The sequence below is a fragment of the Bufo gargarizans genome, chromosome 2, assembly GCF_014858855.1.
Source record: "Bufo gargarizans isolate SCDJY-AF-19 chromosome 2, ASM1485885v1, whole genome shotgun sequence".
NCBI lineage: Eukaryota > Metazoa > Chordata > Amphibia > Anura > Bufonidae > Bufo > Bufo gargarizans.
Genome location: NC_058081.1, coordinates 505,611,415 through 505,626,814, shown reverse-complemented (window position 1 = coordinate 505,626,814; position 15,400 = coordinate 505,611,415). Strand labels below are relative to the sequence as shown.

At 44.3% G+C, this 15,400-nt stretch overlaps 1 protein-coding gene across 1 annotated transcript in view; it reads right to left on the bottom strand.

The window, feature by feature from the left end:
- The window catches only part of POLR3B (RNA polymerase III subunit B), a 127,561-nt gene that overhangs the window by 56,037 nt on the left and 56,124 nt on the right, over window positions 1-15,400 (bottom strand). Inside the window, exon 16 of the mRNA XM_044277931.1 lies at window positions 7,908-8,061. Coding sequence (XP_044133866.1) covers window positions 7,908-8,061 — 154 coding nt within the window. The remainder of the gene's footprint in view (window positions 1-7,907; window positions 8,062-15,400) is intronic.

The following is a 15,400-nucleotide window of genomic DNA, read 5'->3' as shown; positions in this document are numbered from 1 at the left end:
GTTTAAACTGAGAAAATGTACCATTTTAAGGGAAAAATATGTTAAATCAGAATTTCATGCTGTCAACAAATCCCATAAAAGTTGGGACAAGGCCATTTTCACCACTGTGTGGCATCTCCCCTTCTTCTTACAACACTCAACAGACGTCTGGGGACCGAGGAGACCAGTTTCTCAAGTTTAGAAATAGGAATGCTCTCCCATTCTTGTCTAATACAGGCCTCTAACTGTTCAATCGTCTTGGGCCTTCTTTGTTGCACCTTCCTCTTTATGATGCGCCAAATGTTCTCTATAGGTGAAAGATCTGGACTGCAGACTGGCCATTTCAGTACCCGGATCCTTCTCCTACGCAGCCATGATGTTGTGATTGATGCAGAATGTGGTCTGGCATTATCTTGTTGAAAAATGCAGGGTCTTCCCTGAAAGAGATGACGTCTGGATGGGAGCATATGTTGTTCTAGAACCTGAATATATTTTTCTGCATTGATGGTGCCTTTCCAGACATGCAAGCTGCCCATGCCACACGCACTCATGCAACCCCATACCATCAGAGATGCAGGCTTCTGAACTGAGCCTTGATAACAACTTGGGTTGTCCTTGTCCTCTTTCGTCCGGATGACATGGCGTCCCAGATTTCCAAAAAGAACTTTGAATCGTGACTCGTCTGACCACAGAACAGTCTTCCATTTTGCCACACTCCATTTTAAATGATCCCTGGCCCAGTGAAAACGCCTGAGATTGTGGATCTTGCTTAGAAATGGCTTCTTCTTTGCACTGTAGAGTTTCAGCTGGCAACGGCGGATGGCACGGTGGATTGTGTTCACTGACAATGGTTTCTGGAAGTATTCCTGAGCCCATTCTGTGATTTCCTTTACAGTAGCATTCCTGTTTGTGGTGCAGTGTCGTTTAAGGGCCCGGAGATCACGGGCATCCAGTATGGTTTTACGGCCTTGACCCTTACGCACAGAGATTGTTCCAGATTCTCCGAATCTTCGGATGATGTTATGCACAGTTGATGATGATAGATGCAAAGTCTTTGCAATTTTTGCTGGGTAACACCTTTCTGATATTGCTCCACTATCTTTCTGCGCAACATTGTGGGAATTGGTGATCCTCTACCCATCTTGGCTTCTGAGAGACACTGCCACTCTGAGAAGCTCTTTTTATACCCAATCATGTTGCCAATTGACCTAATTAGTGTTAATTGGTCTTCCAGCTCTTCGTTATGCTCAAATTTACTTCACCGAAGGATGAAAGCATCTATACAGAGAACTCCATAAAGGGGAGGTCAGAACCAGAGGTAAGAGCAGTGCCATAGACCACGCGGGACGCCGCGTCCAGGCACATCCTCGAGACGACATCACCCCCAGAAAACGTGAGTTACTCTAATAGGCAAAAGGTGTAAAATTGTTCTGGAGATATTTGTTTGCAGTGTCAAATCAGGCTCCGCTGTCTGCATTCCGGTGTGTATAACCAATCATTTGATCACCATATCTGGCGTACTCAGCATGGGGACCTTTTCTGTTTAAATAACTGTTACGTTGGAACTTATCAATTGCATCAAACCCACAAACCAACTGTTAACCATCCATTTTACTGAGCTGCTTCATCAAAGTATATACAATATATCCAGCTAATTCGGTCAACTAGCTGAGGACGCATAGCTATTCGATTTTATTAATTTTTATTTACATATTATTTATATTCTATTATCCTAATAAATTATACACGTATCCAGCTGTAATAGTGAGTGCCTGCTACTATTATTTAAATTTTTTTTACCTACCCTCCAACAAATCTACATGGGAACCAGAAATTCTGCATTTGGTTCTGGCAACAAGACATATGAGGCTTTTAGGGATGTCAGAACCCAAGTAAACCTTGGCAGCTCCTATTCTCAAATGTATGTGGGCAGTTTCCTCCATTGGTGCCAGATCCTTTGTGTGGGAGAACTATCCCGTACGTATAAACCTCAGGGGACCCCAGCTGTTCTAGACAGTACTGGGGCTTGCAGGACAACTAGCAAAAGAGGGTCGGCCATATTGCTGAGGACTAGCAGATAACATGCATTGTGCCTGTAATTTGGCCCGCAGCTTATGACTGGTTCTATTGATATAAAACCGCTCTATTTAGCCTAATAAACTTGTATCTCCTGTCAATGAGGCACACATGATGGTACGTGATTGATAGGCCCTCGCCAGGTGCAAACTGTTGCCATAGGCCCCTTTATTTCCTCCATACAATAGCATTACATTTTCCAGTTGAGTGATCCCTTTCAAAGAATTAGCTGCTCCTAAAGAAATATTAATTAGCGTTTGTAAGATTCAGACGATTTTCCTTCGTAATTAGAAGGCATTTGTAAACGACACTATTTATCTAATCGATCCGGCAATGCCACCAACCTCGTGCTGACATAGTGACGTGATGGCAAAGTAATAGACTTATTTCATGTGGTCGCTTATTTCTGAGCTTTACCATAATTTTATATAGTGCAGGGCCACCTTGTTCTTCTTGAGCTACCTGCTTCAAGAATAAAATGCTAGTACCGAAAGTGCAACAGAAGTTGATGTGGGTGCCCCGTGCATTTATATGCAATTTGGGTTCTACTTTAAAGGGTAACTGTCATGTTTTCATAAAAAAAAAAAAATCAATGTTAGCATATGTTACTGCTGCTACAGCATTATGCATAAAGCAATCTTTAGTTTCTTCACATACCACTGTTTTCCTTGAGTTTTTTTCTTTCGTTACCGCTGTTTAAACATTTACAATATGAGGACCTTCTCAAGATGGCTCTTCTGCCAGTTCTCCGAGGCCAAAACTGCTTTCCCTCACTTCCCATACACACTTACTGTAGCCAGCAGCTCCCTGCCAGCCAATCAGATTGGATTACTGAGAGACACTCCTTCTCACTCTGAAGCCTAATGCAGGCATGCAGTGTGAAGGACCGCCCCTCCGTCTGTTTATACTGAAAGGAAGACAGACGAGACCTAGCAACGGTCTTTTAAGGGAGCAGTGGAAAGGGACAGAGGACATTAATGAAAGCTGTTATTATAAGGTAATTACAGATCTTTTGACAATCATTGACAGACTAGGGCTACTTTCACACTCGCGTTTTGGGCGGATCCGTCATGGATCTGCAAAAACAGATCAGTTACTATAATACAACCGCATGCATCTGTCATGAACGTTTGTATTATCTGTAACATAGCCAAGACGGATCAGTCATGAACTCCACTGAAAGTCAATGGGAGACTGATGCGTTTTCTATTGAGCCAGATTGACTTACATTGTGTGTCAGGACGTTTGGCTCAGTTTCGTCAAGCGGACAGCAAAACGCTGCAGGCAGCGTTTTGGTGTCCGCCTCCAGAGCGGAATGGTGACTGAACGGAGGCAAACTGATGCATTCTGAGCGGATCCTTTTCTATTCAGAATGCATTAGGGCAAAACGGATCCGTTTTGGACCGCTTGTGAGAGCCCTGAACGGATCTCACAAACTGAAAGCTAAAACGCCAGTGTGAAAGCAGCCTAACTCAGGTATACATGCCTAGCTCTAATAAACTAGCAAATAAAATGCTCACCCTTATAAGCATTACAATGGCTATCATAAGTGGTTGACAACCAGTAAATTTTACCTGTGTCAGTTCATTTAGAAATGGAGGAGCAGATTGATAAAATATCACACAGATGCATTCAGCTGTCAAATGCACATGTAACAGATCAGCCAAATCTGCTGACAGATGCCTTTAAGGGTCCATTCACAGCTCCGCAAATTTTTTCCGCATCAGTTTCAGATTTTGCAGACCCATTCATTTTTAATGGGGCCGGAACGGATGCCATGTGCTGTCCGGATCCACAATTCCGTTCCCTTAAAAAATAAAATAAAAAATAGAACATGTCCTATTCTAAAAGCATTTTCTATTATAGTTCCGCGATGTGCGGTCCACATTGCTGGTGTCCGTGTTTTGCGGATCCGCAATTTGCGGACCGCAAAACACCTATGGACGCGTGAATGGACCCTTAAAACGAAAATGACAACGAAAGAGGAAATTTGTGCTAAGCAATTGTCACCTAGCTCTTGTCCATTAACTTATGCCCACCTTGGCGGAAGGTAATTGTGGATTCAGCGTTTAGGTCAAATGTAGAACTACTGTCACCACAGCATTCATTAAAGTGGATTGGGCTTTTGCTGGGTGCACTTCTGCTATGGATCCCTCTCCACCTGTGGATCCCCTCAATAGATCGCTTCTGACAGCATGCCAAACTTAAGGGGTCATTTATCAAACTGGTGTAAAGTAGAACTGGCTTCGTTGCCGATAGCAACCAATCAGATTCCACCTTTAAATTTCCAAAAAAGCTGTCCGGTATGAAAGGAGGAATCTGATTGGTTGCTATGGACAACTAAGCCAGTTCTACTTTACACTAGTTTCATAAATGACCCCCCTTAGTCTTAGGCTACTTTCACACTCGCGTTTGGTGCGGATCCGTCATGGATCTGCACAAACGCATCCGTTCAGACAATACAACTGCATGCATCCGTTCAGAACGGATCAGTTTGTTATCTTTAACATAGCCAAAACGGATCCATCTTTTTTAATATAATTTTTATTGATTTTCAATAAAGTGAACAAATTGTACAGGGTACAACATACAAAAACAAGTCATTATCAGTGGTACAGGCCGTACATTTAAAACTGATCCATCTTGAACACCATTGAAAGTCAACAGGGGATGGATCCATTTTGTATTGTGCCATATTGTGTCAGTGAAAACGGATCCGTCCCCATTGACTTACATTGTGTGTCAGGATGGATCCGTTTGGCTCAGTTTCGTCAGACGGACAACAAAACGCTGCAAGCAGCAAAAGCGGAATGGAGACTGAACTGATGCAAACTGAGCGGATCCTTTTCCATTCAGAATGCATTAGGAGCAAAACTGATCGGTTTTGGACCGCTTGTGAGATCCCTGAACAGATCTCACAAACAGAAAGCCAAACGCCAGTGTGAAAGTAGCCTTAGATTCTTGCAATCAGTCAGCCGTACAGTCAGAAGTGCAGGATTTTCTTTGCTTTTAAAGTGCATATCTTTACACCCGCACTGAATACCGACCCATTCATTTCTATGGGGCTGTTCACATGAGCGGTGATTTTCACGCATCACTTATGCGTTGCGTGAAAATCGCATGCATGCTCCTCTTTGTGCGTTTTTCACGCAACGCAGGCCCCATAGAAGTGAATGGGGTTGCGTGAAAATCGCAAGCAAGTGCGGATGCGGTGTGATTTTCACGCACGGTTGCTAGGAGACGATCGGGATGGAGACCCGATCATTATTATTTTCCCTTATAACATGGTTATAAGGGAAAATAATAGCATTCTGAATACAGAATGCATAGTAAAATTGTGCTAGATGGGTAAAAAAAATAAAAATAAAATTTAACTCACCTTAGTCCACTTGCTCGCGTAGCCGGCATCTCCTTCTGTCTTGATCTTAGCTTTTTGTAGCAACAAGGACCTTTGGTGACGTCACAGTCATCACATGATCCATCACCATGGTAAAAGATCATGTGATGGATCATGTGATGACCGGAGTGACGTCATCACAGGTCCTGTTTATGTAATTAATGCTCACCCCAGGTCCTGTTCAGCAAAGGAGACAGAAGGAGATGCCGGGCTACGCGAACAAGTGGATTAAGGTGAGTTAAATAATTTTTATTTTATTTTTTAACCCCTCCAGCGCTATTTTACTATGCATTTTGTATTCAGAATGCTATTATTTTCCCTTATAACCATGTTATAAGGGAAAATAATACAATCTACAGAACACTGACCCCAAGCCGGAACTTCTGTGAAGAAGTTCGGGTTTGGGTACCAAACACGAGCGATTTTTCTCACGCGAGTGCAAAACGCATTACAATGTTTTGCACTCGCGCAGAAAATTGCGGGTGTTCCCGCAACGCACCCGCACATTTTCCCGCAAAGCCCGTGTGAAAGGCCTTAATGAGCGTTTTTTTAAGCTGGTACAAAAATTTAAACAAATACAATAGTCAGCAGAGTCCACAAATGCATGGATACAGTAATTACATGGAAAATATATTTCTGAATATTCAAAAAGTCCAGTACAGCTAATTAAATTACATGTAAAAGGAAAGCAGAAATCTCTTCAATTTTGAGAGATTCATTACACAGGCTCATACACACAACCGTATGTATTCTGCGGTCCACAAAACACGGATCCGTAAAAAATACTGATGTCCGTGTGACATCTGAGTTGCATCCATTTTTTTTGCAGATCCATTGTAACCATGCCTAGCCTTGTCTGCAAAACGGACAAGAATAAGGCACGCTCTATCTTTTTCGCAGGGCTATGGGACAGCACACGGTGTGCTGTCCGCATTTTTTGCGGTCCTCATTCTATGGAAACACGGAAACTAAATACATTTATGTGCATGAGCCCTTAAGCTTCACACACGACTGTATTTTTCAGCAACTAGCACACTGAGAAAAATGCAGAATGCACATGGAAGTTACCCATCTCTTGTGGGCCAAAATATGGACACTGTCATGTGTATGAAACCTTCCAACCAATCCCTGTAAAAAGATGCTGCAGGAGGGGGTATCCTCTCCTTTCTTGGTTCTATTTTAAATGTGACACTTTCTGATTCAAGTTGGTGTTTATGTATGGTTGGGGGGTGGATTTGGGGGGAGACCCTTACATTGCAGCAGTGGCACGAATTCTGGACGACATTCAGTAAGGTAACCTTAATGGAGACCACTTTAAATATACTTCCCAGGGTTTATATGGCGCCTTCTAGATTACACCTTATATATCCAACGGTTTCTCCTTTATGTTTTAGGGCTTGCCAAGAAATCGGTAACACCCTTCACGTTTGGTGGACTTGTCCCATAGGGAGAAGATTCTGGGCCAACTTCAAAAGAGGCCTTAAACCTCCAACATTGAACACCACCGGCTATAAAGCTGCTACACTATATCCTAATATCTGCAGGGACTCGTATTGCATCCAGGTGAAGGTCTCTCTCAATTTCGGTATCGGCAGTTATTCACAGGGTTAGGCCTCTTGCACACGGGCGGTCCGCAATGCACGGGCAGTCGGGCACCGACTGTGGGCCAGCCGCATGCGGATCGCGACCCCATTCACTTGAATGGGGTCAGAGATCAGTCCATTCCGCAAAAAGATAGGACAAGTTCTATCTTTTTGCAGGGCGGAAGCACGGAACGGAACCCCACGAAAGCACTCCGTAGTGCTTCCGTTCCGCATCTCCAGACCCATTCAAGTGAATGGGTCCGCATCCGTAATGTGGAATGCACACGGCCGGTGTCCCGTGTATTGCGGATCCGCCGTATGTGGGCTGCAATAAGGCAACACGGGACACACACACACCTACTTTAGTACACTGACGACTTGACTGCTCGTTAACTTCCTACTATTCTACATATGTTTTGTTCTGTTACTTCATACCTCTTCAAACTATATTTGACAGTATTCAATAATATTGGAGATCTATGGTCATTTTTTATGTCATAATTTACATGCTTATATACATTTTCTCCATCTTTACCGTTATACTAATAAATACGTTTGGAAACAAAGCTGCTGCAGTAACTATCCCTAAAAGTCTATTAGTCATGTCTATGAACAGAGGCGTGTGGACCTTTTGCGTCTCACCTCCAAGTGGAGACACAAGCACAATGGATGGCATGCAAAATTTTAAAGTCAAGAGTGCTCAGAAGAAGCAGCAGAGTGTGAAAGGATCAGCGGCCTCGGGGCGCTTGCTTTTCTCTCAAGTACACACAATCCTAACAAGCAATCTGCAGCAGCCTCTACTTAGCACCTTTATTATCCACCGGTCATTATTTAAGACCAATTATTCCCTTCTCTCCTGTACAAATAATTACCTGCAAAGCCGACCTCCATCAGAGGAGATGTACACGCATCTGTCCGTAAGGTTGGTGGAAATGGAGACAAATTCATTGATATAACCAGCTCTTCTCATTAATCGGAAGGTGTTCACTAATTTCTGGTGGTCTCGAATAACACCAAGAATGTTTCCTTAATGGAGGAAATTAAATTATTAATACATTTTATAGGTAGATAGTCTTAAGACAGACAGACATACTTCCATAGTTCGAGTACTTTCACACTTGCGGCAGAGGATTTCGGCAGACAGTTTCGTCGCCAGAACTGTCTCCCGGATCCGTCAAAACACATGCAAACTGATGGCATTTGTCATACGTATCAGGATCCTGATCCGTATGACAAATGCATTGGCATTTTTATTTATTTATTTTTTTGCGGTCTGAGATTGCGCAGACAGCAATGCCAGATTCGGCATTCATGCATGTCAATGGGAAAAAATGCTGGATCTGGCATTCCGGCAAGTGTTCCGGAACTTTGACCGGAGATAAAACCACAGCATGCTGCGGTATTATCGCCGTCCTGAAAAGTAAAAAAGACTGAACTGAAGACATCCTGATGCATCCTGAACGGATTTCTCTCCATTCAGAATGCATGGGGATAATCCTGATCAGTTCTTTTCTGGTATTGCGCCCCTAGGACGGAACTCAATGCCGGAAAAGAATAACGCTAGTGTGAAAGTACCCTAAGGCTACTTTCACACTAGCGGCGCAGACCTCTGGCAGGTTGTTCCATCGGGTGAACAGCTTGCCGGATCCTTCCTGCCGCTAGTGACCGTGTGCCCCAAAACTGCCGCTCTGTCCCCATTGACTATAATGGGGGCGGGTGCGGCGTTCCGGCAGAGGCACGGCGAGAGGCTGTCGGAATAAAACTACGACATGTCCAACATTAATTCCGGCAGCCTCTCGCCGTGCCTAACTGGAACTCTGCCCCCGCCCCCATTATAATCAATGGGGACTGAGTGGCAGTCCTTGGGCACACGGTCACTAGCGGCAGGACGGATCCGGCAGGCTGTTCACCCGACAGAACAGTCTGCCGGAGGTCCGTGCTGCTAGTGTGAAAGAAGCCTTAGTGGGTTGAAAGTCCATCAAGTTCAACCATTTAATACTTACAAACCCAAACTGATCCAGAGGAAAGCAAAAACCATTCTAGATGGCAGAGACTCAATTCATCATAAAGTGGAAAAAAATCCTTCCTGACCCGTTGGCAATCGGACAGATCCCTGGATCAACATTAAAGGGGTTGTCCAGCCTTGGAGCACACAACCCCTAACATCTGAGCCTGTGCCCTGAACATAAAAACGCAGACTCACCTGTCCGCAAATATTTTGAGTATAGGTCCGGGCGACCCCTTTAAAGGGGTTTTATGGTCCTTTTATTGTTGATGGCCCCATTATCATCTGAACAGTAGGGCAGACAAGCCGCACCCCTGCAGATCAGCTGTTCTGCAGTAGCTCTAGCATCAGAAGTCAGTGTCGGCAGTATACAGCTTTGTCCACCGTGTTCAGATGGACCTGGTTACTGCGGCTCTGCTACTACTCACTTCAATGGGAGGAGCGCAGCACTTACCTGCTCCATCCAACACACAATGGACAGAGCTGTACATCATGCGAGGAAGCTACTGCAGAACAAAATACTGTCAGGGGTGTGGGGTGTCTGCCCTCTGCCAATCAGATATTGATGTCATATCCTGAGGATAATCCATCAATATAAAAGGATTGGAATACTCCTTTAAAAGGGTTGTCCCATCTATGACATTTATGGTTTATCAACAGAATTGTCTGATAGGAGTGGGTCACAGAGGTGTTACCTGCACCTATCTCAAGAACAGATCCTGGCACTAAACATTAGCACACTGCGCATGCACAGCATCCTCTCTATTCACCACTATGGGACTTTAGAAAAGAGCCAAGCCAGAGCCACGCTGTTTTCAGAAGTCCCAAAGTAATGAATGAAGAAGGCCACACATGTAGTAGTGTGCTTTCCACTCATGGTGGGGCCCTGTTTTTGAGATAACAGCAGGTACTAGTGGTGGTACCTATTGCTATGCCAGAAATGTTTCAGATGGAATTACTTCTTTCAGTAACTCTGTATATTAAGAGTTTCAAGGAAGACATCTAACCTCTTCCTAAACCTATCCACACGTTCAGCCACTACCAAAAACTGTCAGAGCATGTTCCATAATTGTACATTAATACCTTTGAAGTTTGTGACAAAATTGCACTTTTTTTCTTAAATAGAATCCGTCACCATGACCAACCCTATTAACCTAGGCATACTGAGTAGACACTGATCACAGCAGAGAGCCTCCTGCAGGGGCGGATTGGCCATAGACCCTTCAGGAAAATCTCCCAGTGGGCCGATGCCCAGCGGGCTGCCTAAGCCCTCCTCATGGCCACCAGCTAGGTACAGAATGATCTGATCCTCTCAACATTAAATAATAAATGCTTGAAGCATCAGGTACTCATGCACTTGGCCGGCGGCCGCAGGCCTCCCCCTGAATTTAAACTGTATTGCCGTCCTTAGGATAGTGTGACAAAACAAAATGTGATGGGACGGCAGTATTTTGTGCTGCACTGTGGTATTTGCTTTTTTGGGGACTGTATTTTGTGCTGCACTAAGGTGTTGCTGGCCCTGACTACTTCTGTTGTCCCTGCCTTCTGTCAATTTAAACCTACCTACAACATGGGGCCACTGTAAGTATCCAGCCCACCCCATGCCTCCTGAGATCAATGCCATGCGCCGATGAAGTGCAAGATTTCAGGACCAGGCATCCGAACAGCAAGTGACTGATCAGCTGGGGTCCACCACTGAGCACCCTTTGCCGATCAGCTGCTCTGTGTAGCTCCAGGGCCAGAACTACACAGGCCCGTCCACTAAGTAGTTATTGTCATGCTGCTCCCATTGAAGAGACAGGGTTCATCGCTGTTATAACCAGCTCCATCCACTACACAATCAATAGAGCCGACTTCTGGGAGTTCTGATCAGACCCTTTAAATCTCATTTGCCATTTTTCTCCCATTTGGCCAGTTTACGTAGGCCATCCTACAGGGAGGAGACTTTCTGTACTGTATCAAAGTGCGAGACCGACATGAGAGAGATATATAGGAGGCAGATAGATTAGAGAGTATAGAAATACATAACTACACACTAGACAGGTGAGCAACAAGCAAGAAATCTACATATAGATACAGTAGATAGAATATCTACGCATCACTATTACTTTAACTATGCATTCAAATTTATACATCTCTCAATCCATTTTTCATATATATATATATATATATATATATATATATATATATATATACACACATACACACACACACATACACACACACATACATACACACACACACTATATACAGTACAGAGCAAAAGTTTGGACACACCTTCTCATTCAAAGAGTTTTCTTTATTTTCATGACTTAAAATTGTAGATTCACACTGAAGGCATCAAAACTATGAATTAACACATGTGGAATTATATACATAAAAAAGTGTGAAACAACTGAAAATATGTCACATTCTAGGTTCTTCAAAGTAGCCACCTTTTGCTTTGATTACTGCTTTGCACACTCTTGGCATTCTCTTGATGAGCTTCAAGAGGTAGTCACCTGAAATGGTCTTCCAACAGTCTTGAAGGAGTTCCCAGAGATGCTTAGCACTTGTTGGCCCTTTAGCCTTCACTCTGCGGTCCAGCTCACCCCAAACCATCTCGATTGGGTTCAGGTCCGGTGACTGTGGAGGCCAGGTCATCTGGTGCAGCACCCCATCACTCTCCTTCATGGTCAAATAGCCCTTAGATTTCCACTGGTCTAATGTCCATTCCTTGTGTTCTTTAGCCCAAACAAGTCTCTTCTGCTTGTTGCCTGTCCTTAGCAGTGGTTTCCTAGCAGATATTCTACCATGAAGGCCTGATTCACACAGTCTCCTCTTAACAGTTGTTCTAGAGATGTGTCTGCTGCTAGAACTCTGTGTGGCATTGACCTGGTCTCTAATATGAGCTGCTGTTAACCTGCGATTTCTGAGGCTGGTGACTCGGATGAACTTATCCTCCGCACTTGATTTAATGGAGTAATTTAATGTTTCTTCATGGGGCGTGGAACATGAATATTTCTTCATAGGGATATTTTAAAAACATTCACAGTCATTATATCATTTTACTCCAATATTAAGAAGAACGTTCCAATTACTTCAGCCTGTATATTAGGGAATGGCACTCTGGATATCCAGCTGGCTGCTATAGGTAAGACCCTGAACATTTACAAACTAAAATTATTAATGAAGGATTTAAAGTATAGAAATAATTTAATCTTAGGTCAATTATATACTGTAGAATCCTCCTAGAACAGATCTTACTAATTAGCCTCGCTCCATACAATGCACCTCTTAGGATTTCTTACTGTACCCACGGGTGGTAACAAGTACATACACCACAGCATGGGTACAAGACGAGTCCTAACCAGCATTATGAGGTTTTCACTTCTTAAATGGGAGGAACTTGGCAAAAAAGAAAGACTCTGCTGAGGGGGAACAGCCGAAATTATGTGGTTAAGAAAGGGAAAACATATGGGCTTTTGAGCCTAAGGGTGTCCAGACACATTACATCAAACTCAACAAAACCTGCCGATTTAGGCTGGATCACCATCTAATATGTATGGGGATTTCTAAACTCTCCCCCTCAGCAGCTGTACGGAAAAAGAATTGAGGTTTTGTGAGCATAAGGCCCCTTTCACACGGGCGAGATTTCCGCGCGGGTGCAATGCGTGAGGTGAACGCATTGCACCCGCACTGAATCCGGACCCATTCATTTCTATGGGGCTGTGCACATGAGCGGTGATTTTCACGCATCACTTGTGTGTTGCGTGAAAATCACAGCATGCTCCTCTTTGTGCGTTTTTCACATAACGCAGGCCTCATAGAAATGAATGGGGTTGCGTGAAAATCACAGGCATCTGCAAGCAAGTGCAGATGCAGTGCGATTTTCACGCACCGTTGCTAGGTGATGATCGGGATGGGGACCCGATCATTATTATTTTCCCTTATAACACGGTAATAAGGGAAAATAATAGCATTCTGAATACAGAATGCCGGCTGCGCGAACAAGTGGAGTAAGGGGAGTAAAAAAGTTTATTTTTTTAACCCCTCCAGCCCTATTGTACTATGCATTCTGTATTCAGAATGCTATTATTTTCCCTTATAACTATGTTATAAGGGGAAATAATACAATCTACAGAACTTCGAACCCAAACCTGAACTTCTGTGATAAAGTTTGGGTCTGGGTACCACATTCAGTTTTTTATCACGCGTGTGCAAAACGCATTGCACCCGCGCAATAAAAACTGAAACGGAACGCAATCGTAGTCAAAACTGACTGCAATTGGGTACCTACTCGCGCGGGTTTGCCTGGACGCATCAGGACCTAATCCGGATACGCTTGTCTGCAAGGGGCCCAAGGCCTCCTGCACACGAACGTGTGCACCCTGTGGTCGTGCTGCGGCCCGCAAAATGCTGGCCGCAATGCACGAACACCGTCGGTGGGGCAGCCACAGCAGATCGTGGACCCATTCACTTTAATGGGTCCGTGATCCGGCCGTTCCGCAAAAAGATAGGACATGTTCTATATTTTTGGGGAATGGAAGTACGGGACGAAACCCCACAGAAGCACTCAGTAGTGCTTTCGTAGGGTTCCGTTCCGCATTTCCGGATTTGCAGACCCATTGAAGTAAATGGGTCCACATCTGGCACTCGTGTATTGTGGATCTGCAAATGCGGTCCTCAATACGGCAACGGGGCGCACACGCCGGAATAACATTCGTCTGGTTGGAATACCAGAAAAAGCGGAAGTAGTGAATGCTACCGAATTTATTGAAAAGTGGCTTGCTGACAAGTTCAAAGATAAAGGCCTAACGTCCTTCTATGCGGTGGAATGAGCGCATCGTGTTCCAACACAGCCACTACCTCCAGGGCGCCCACCCTGCCCGATTCTAGCGAAGTTGCTGCATTATAAAGATAGAGACATAATACTCCGACAGTCCAGGAACCATCCGGAGCTCCGGATTAACGGAGTGGCGGTCTCCATATTTCCGGACTACTCGTCTGAAGTGCAGAAAAAGAGGGCTCGGTTTGTGGAAATTAAAAGAAGGCTCCGTGGACTACAAGTACAATACTCCATGATCTTTCCGGTCAAGTTGCAGGTGGTTGCATTTGGATCGGCGCTGTTCTTTGAAGACCCGGAAGCTGCACTACAGTGGCTTGATAAGAATGAGCGGCAGCTCAGACATCAGAACTTGGACACTTAATTCATTTGTGGTTGTGGAGTGAGTAACATCAGCGCATTGTTTTTGTTCTGATCAGTTCTTCTGCTGTGGACACTGCAGAGGCCTTCGGGTCTCAATATCGGGACAACCCGTCACAGGAGCGGGAACTGAGTTGTTTTCACCGTACTGTTGCGAGGTTGGACTGCACCTATATACGAACTCACAGTTTTTCTTATTTTTTTTTTCAAATGTTTCATTGCATTCTGTTGGTCTAAAGAGGGAGGGGGGAAGGGGGAAGAATTCCGGTTTCAGCATGCTAATGTGGCGGGACAGATAGCATGAGGGGTCGATACTGTGGATTATGTTGGTGAATTGTTATGGCTTCGGTGACTAGGGTGCTCAGTTGGAATGTGCGGGGAATGGCGGAACCTACTAAACAAAATGCTATATTCTTGTATTTATTGAAATTTCAGCCGGCCATTTGTTGCCTACAAGAAACACATATGCTTAAATCCAAAGTGCATTTACTTCACAAATCATGGGTGGGTTACTCTGCTCACTCCGTCTTCTCCGCATATTCCTGAGGAGTCAGTATATTGGTTAATAATAATGTGCGCTTCAACTGTTTGCGGGAATGTGTAGATGTTGAGGGGAGATATATCTGTGTCTACTGTGAGGTCAACGGGATGCGTATGGTGCTGGTGACGCTATATATCCCTCCGCAGTATGCCTCTGGGCCGCTCCGTGCGGTGTTAGAGTTTATGGCGGAGTATCCTGCAGTGCCCAGCTTGATTGTTGGGTATTTTAATAATGTGGTTAACGACGGACTGGATAAGTGTAGACTGGCATCCAATACACTGTCAGGCAAGAAACCCCTTTTGGTCGCTTACTAAGAGAAGTGGGCCTCATAGATGTTTGGAGGGAACTGCATCCAAGGGAACAGAAATATTCTTGCTGTTCTTCTACATATATGTCTCTTTCTAGAATTGACATGGGGTTGGTAACTGCCCATATGTACCCATTAGTGCACAGTACTGACTATTTAACTAGAACATTGTCGGACCACTCTCCGCCGAGGGGGCTAGACCGGGACCAAGACTGTGGTGTCTGAATTCCTTTTGGTTGCATCTCATTGGAGATATGGAGGAGGTGAAAACTGCGATGAAAGAATACATTACTATTAATGAGGGTACAGCTTCTATACACTCAATTT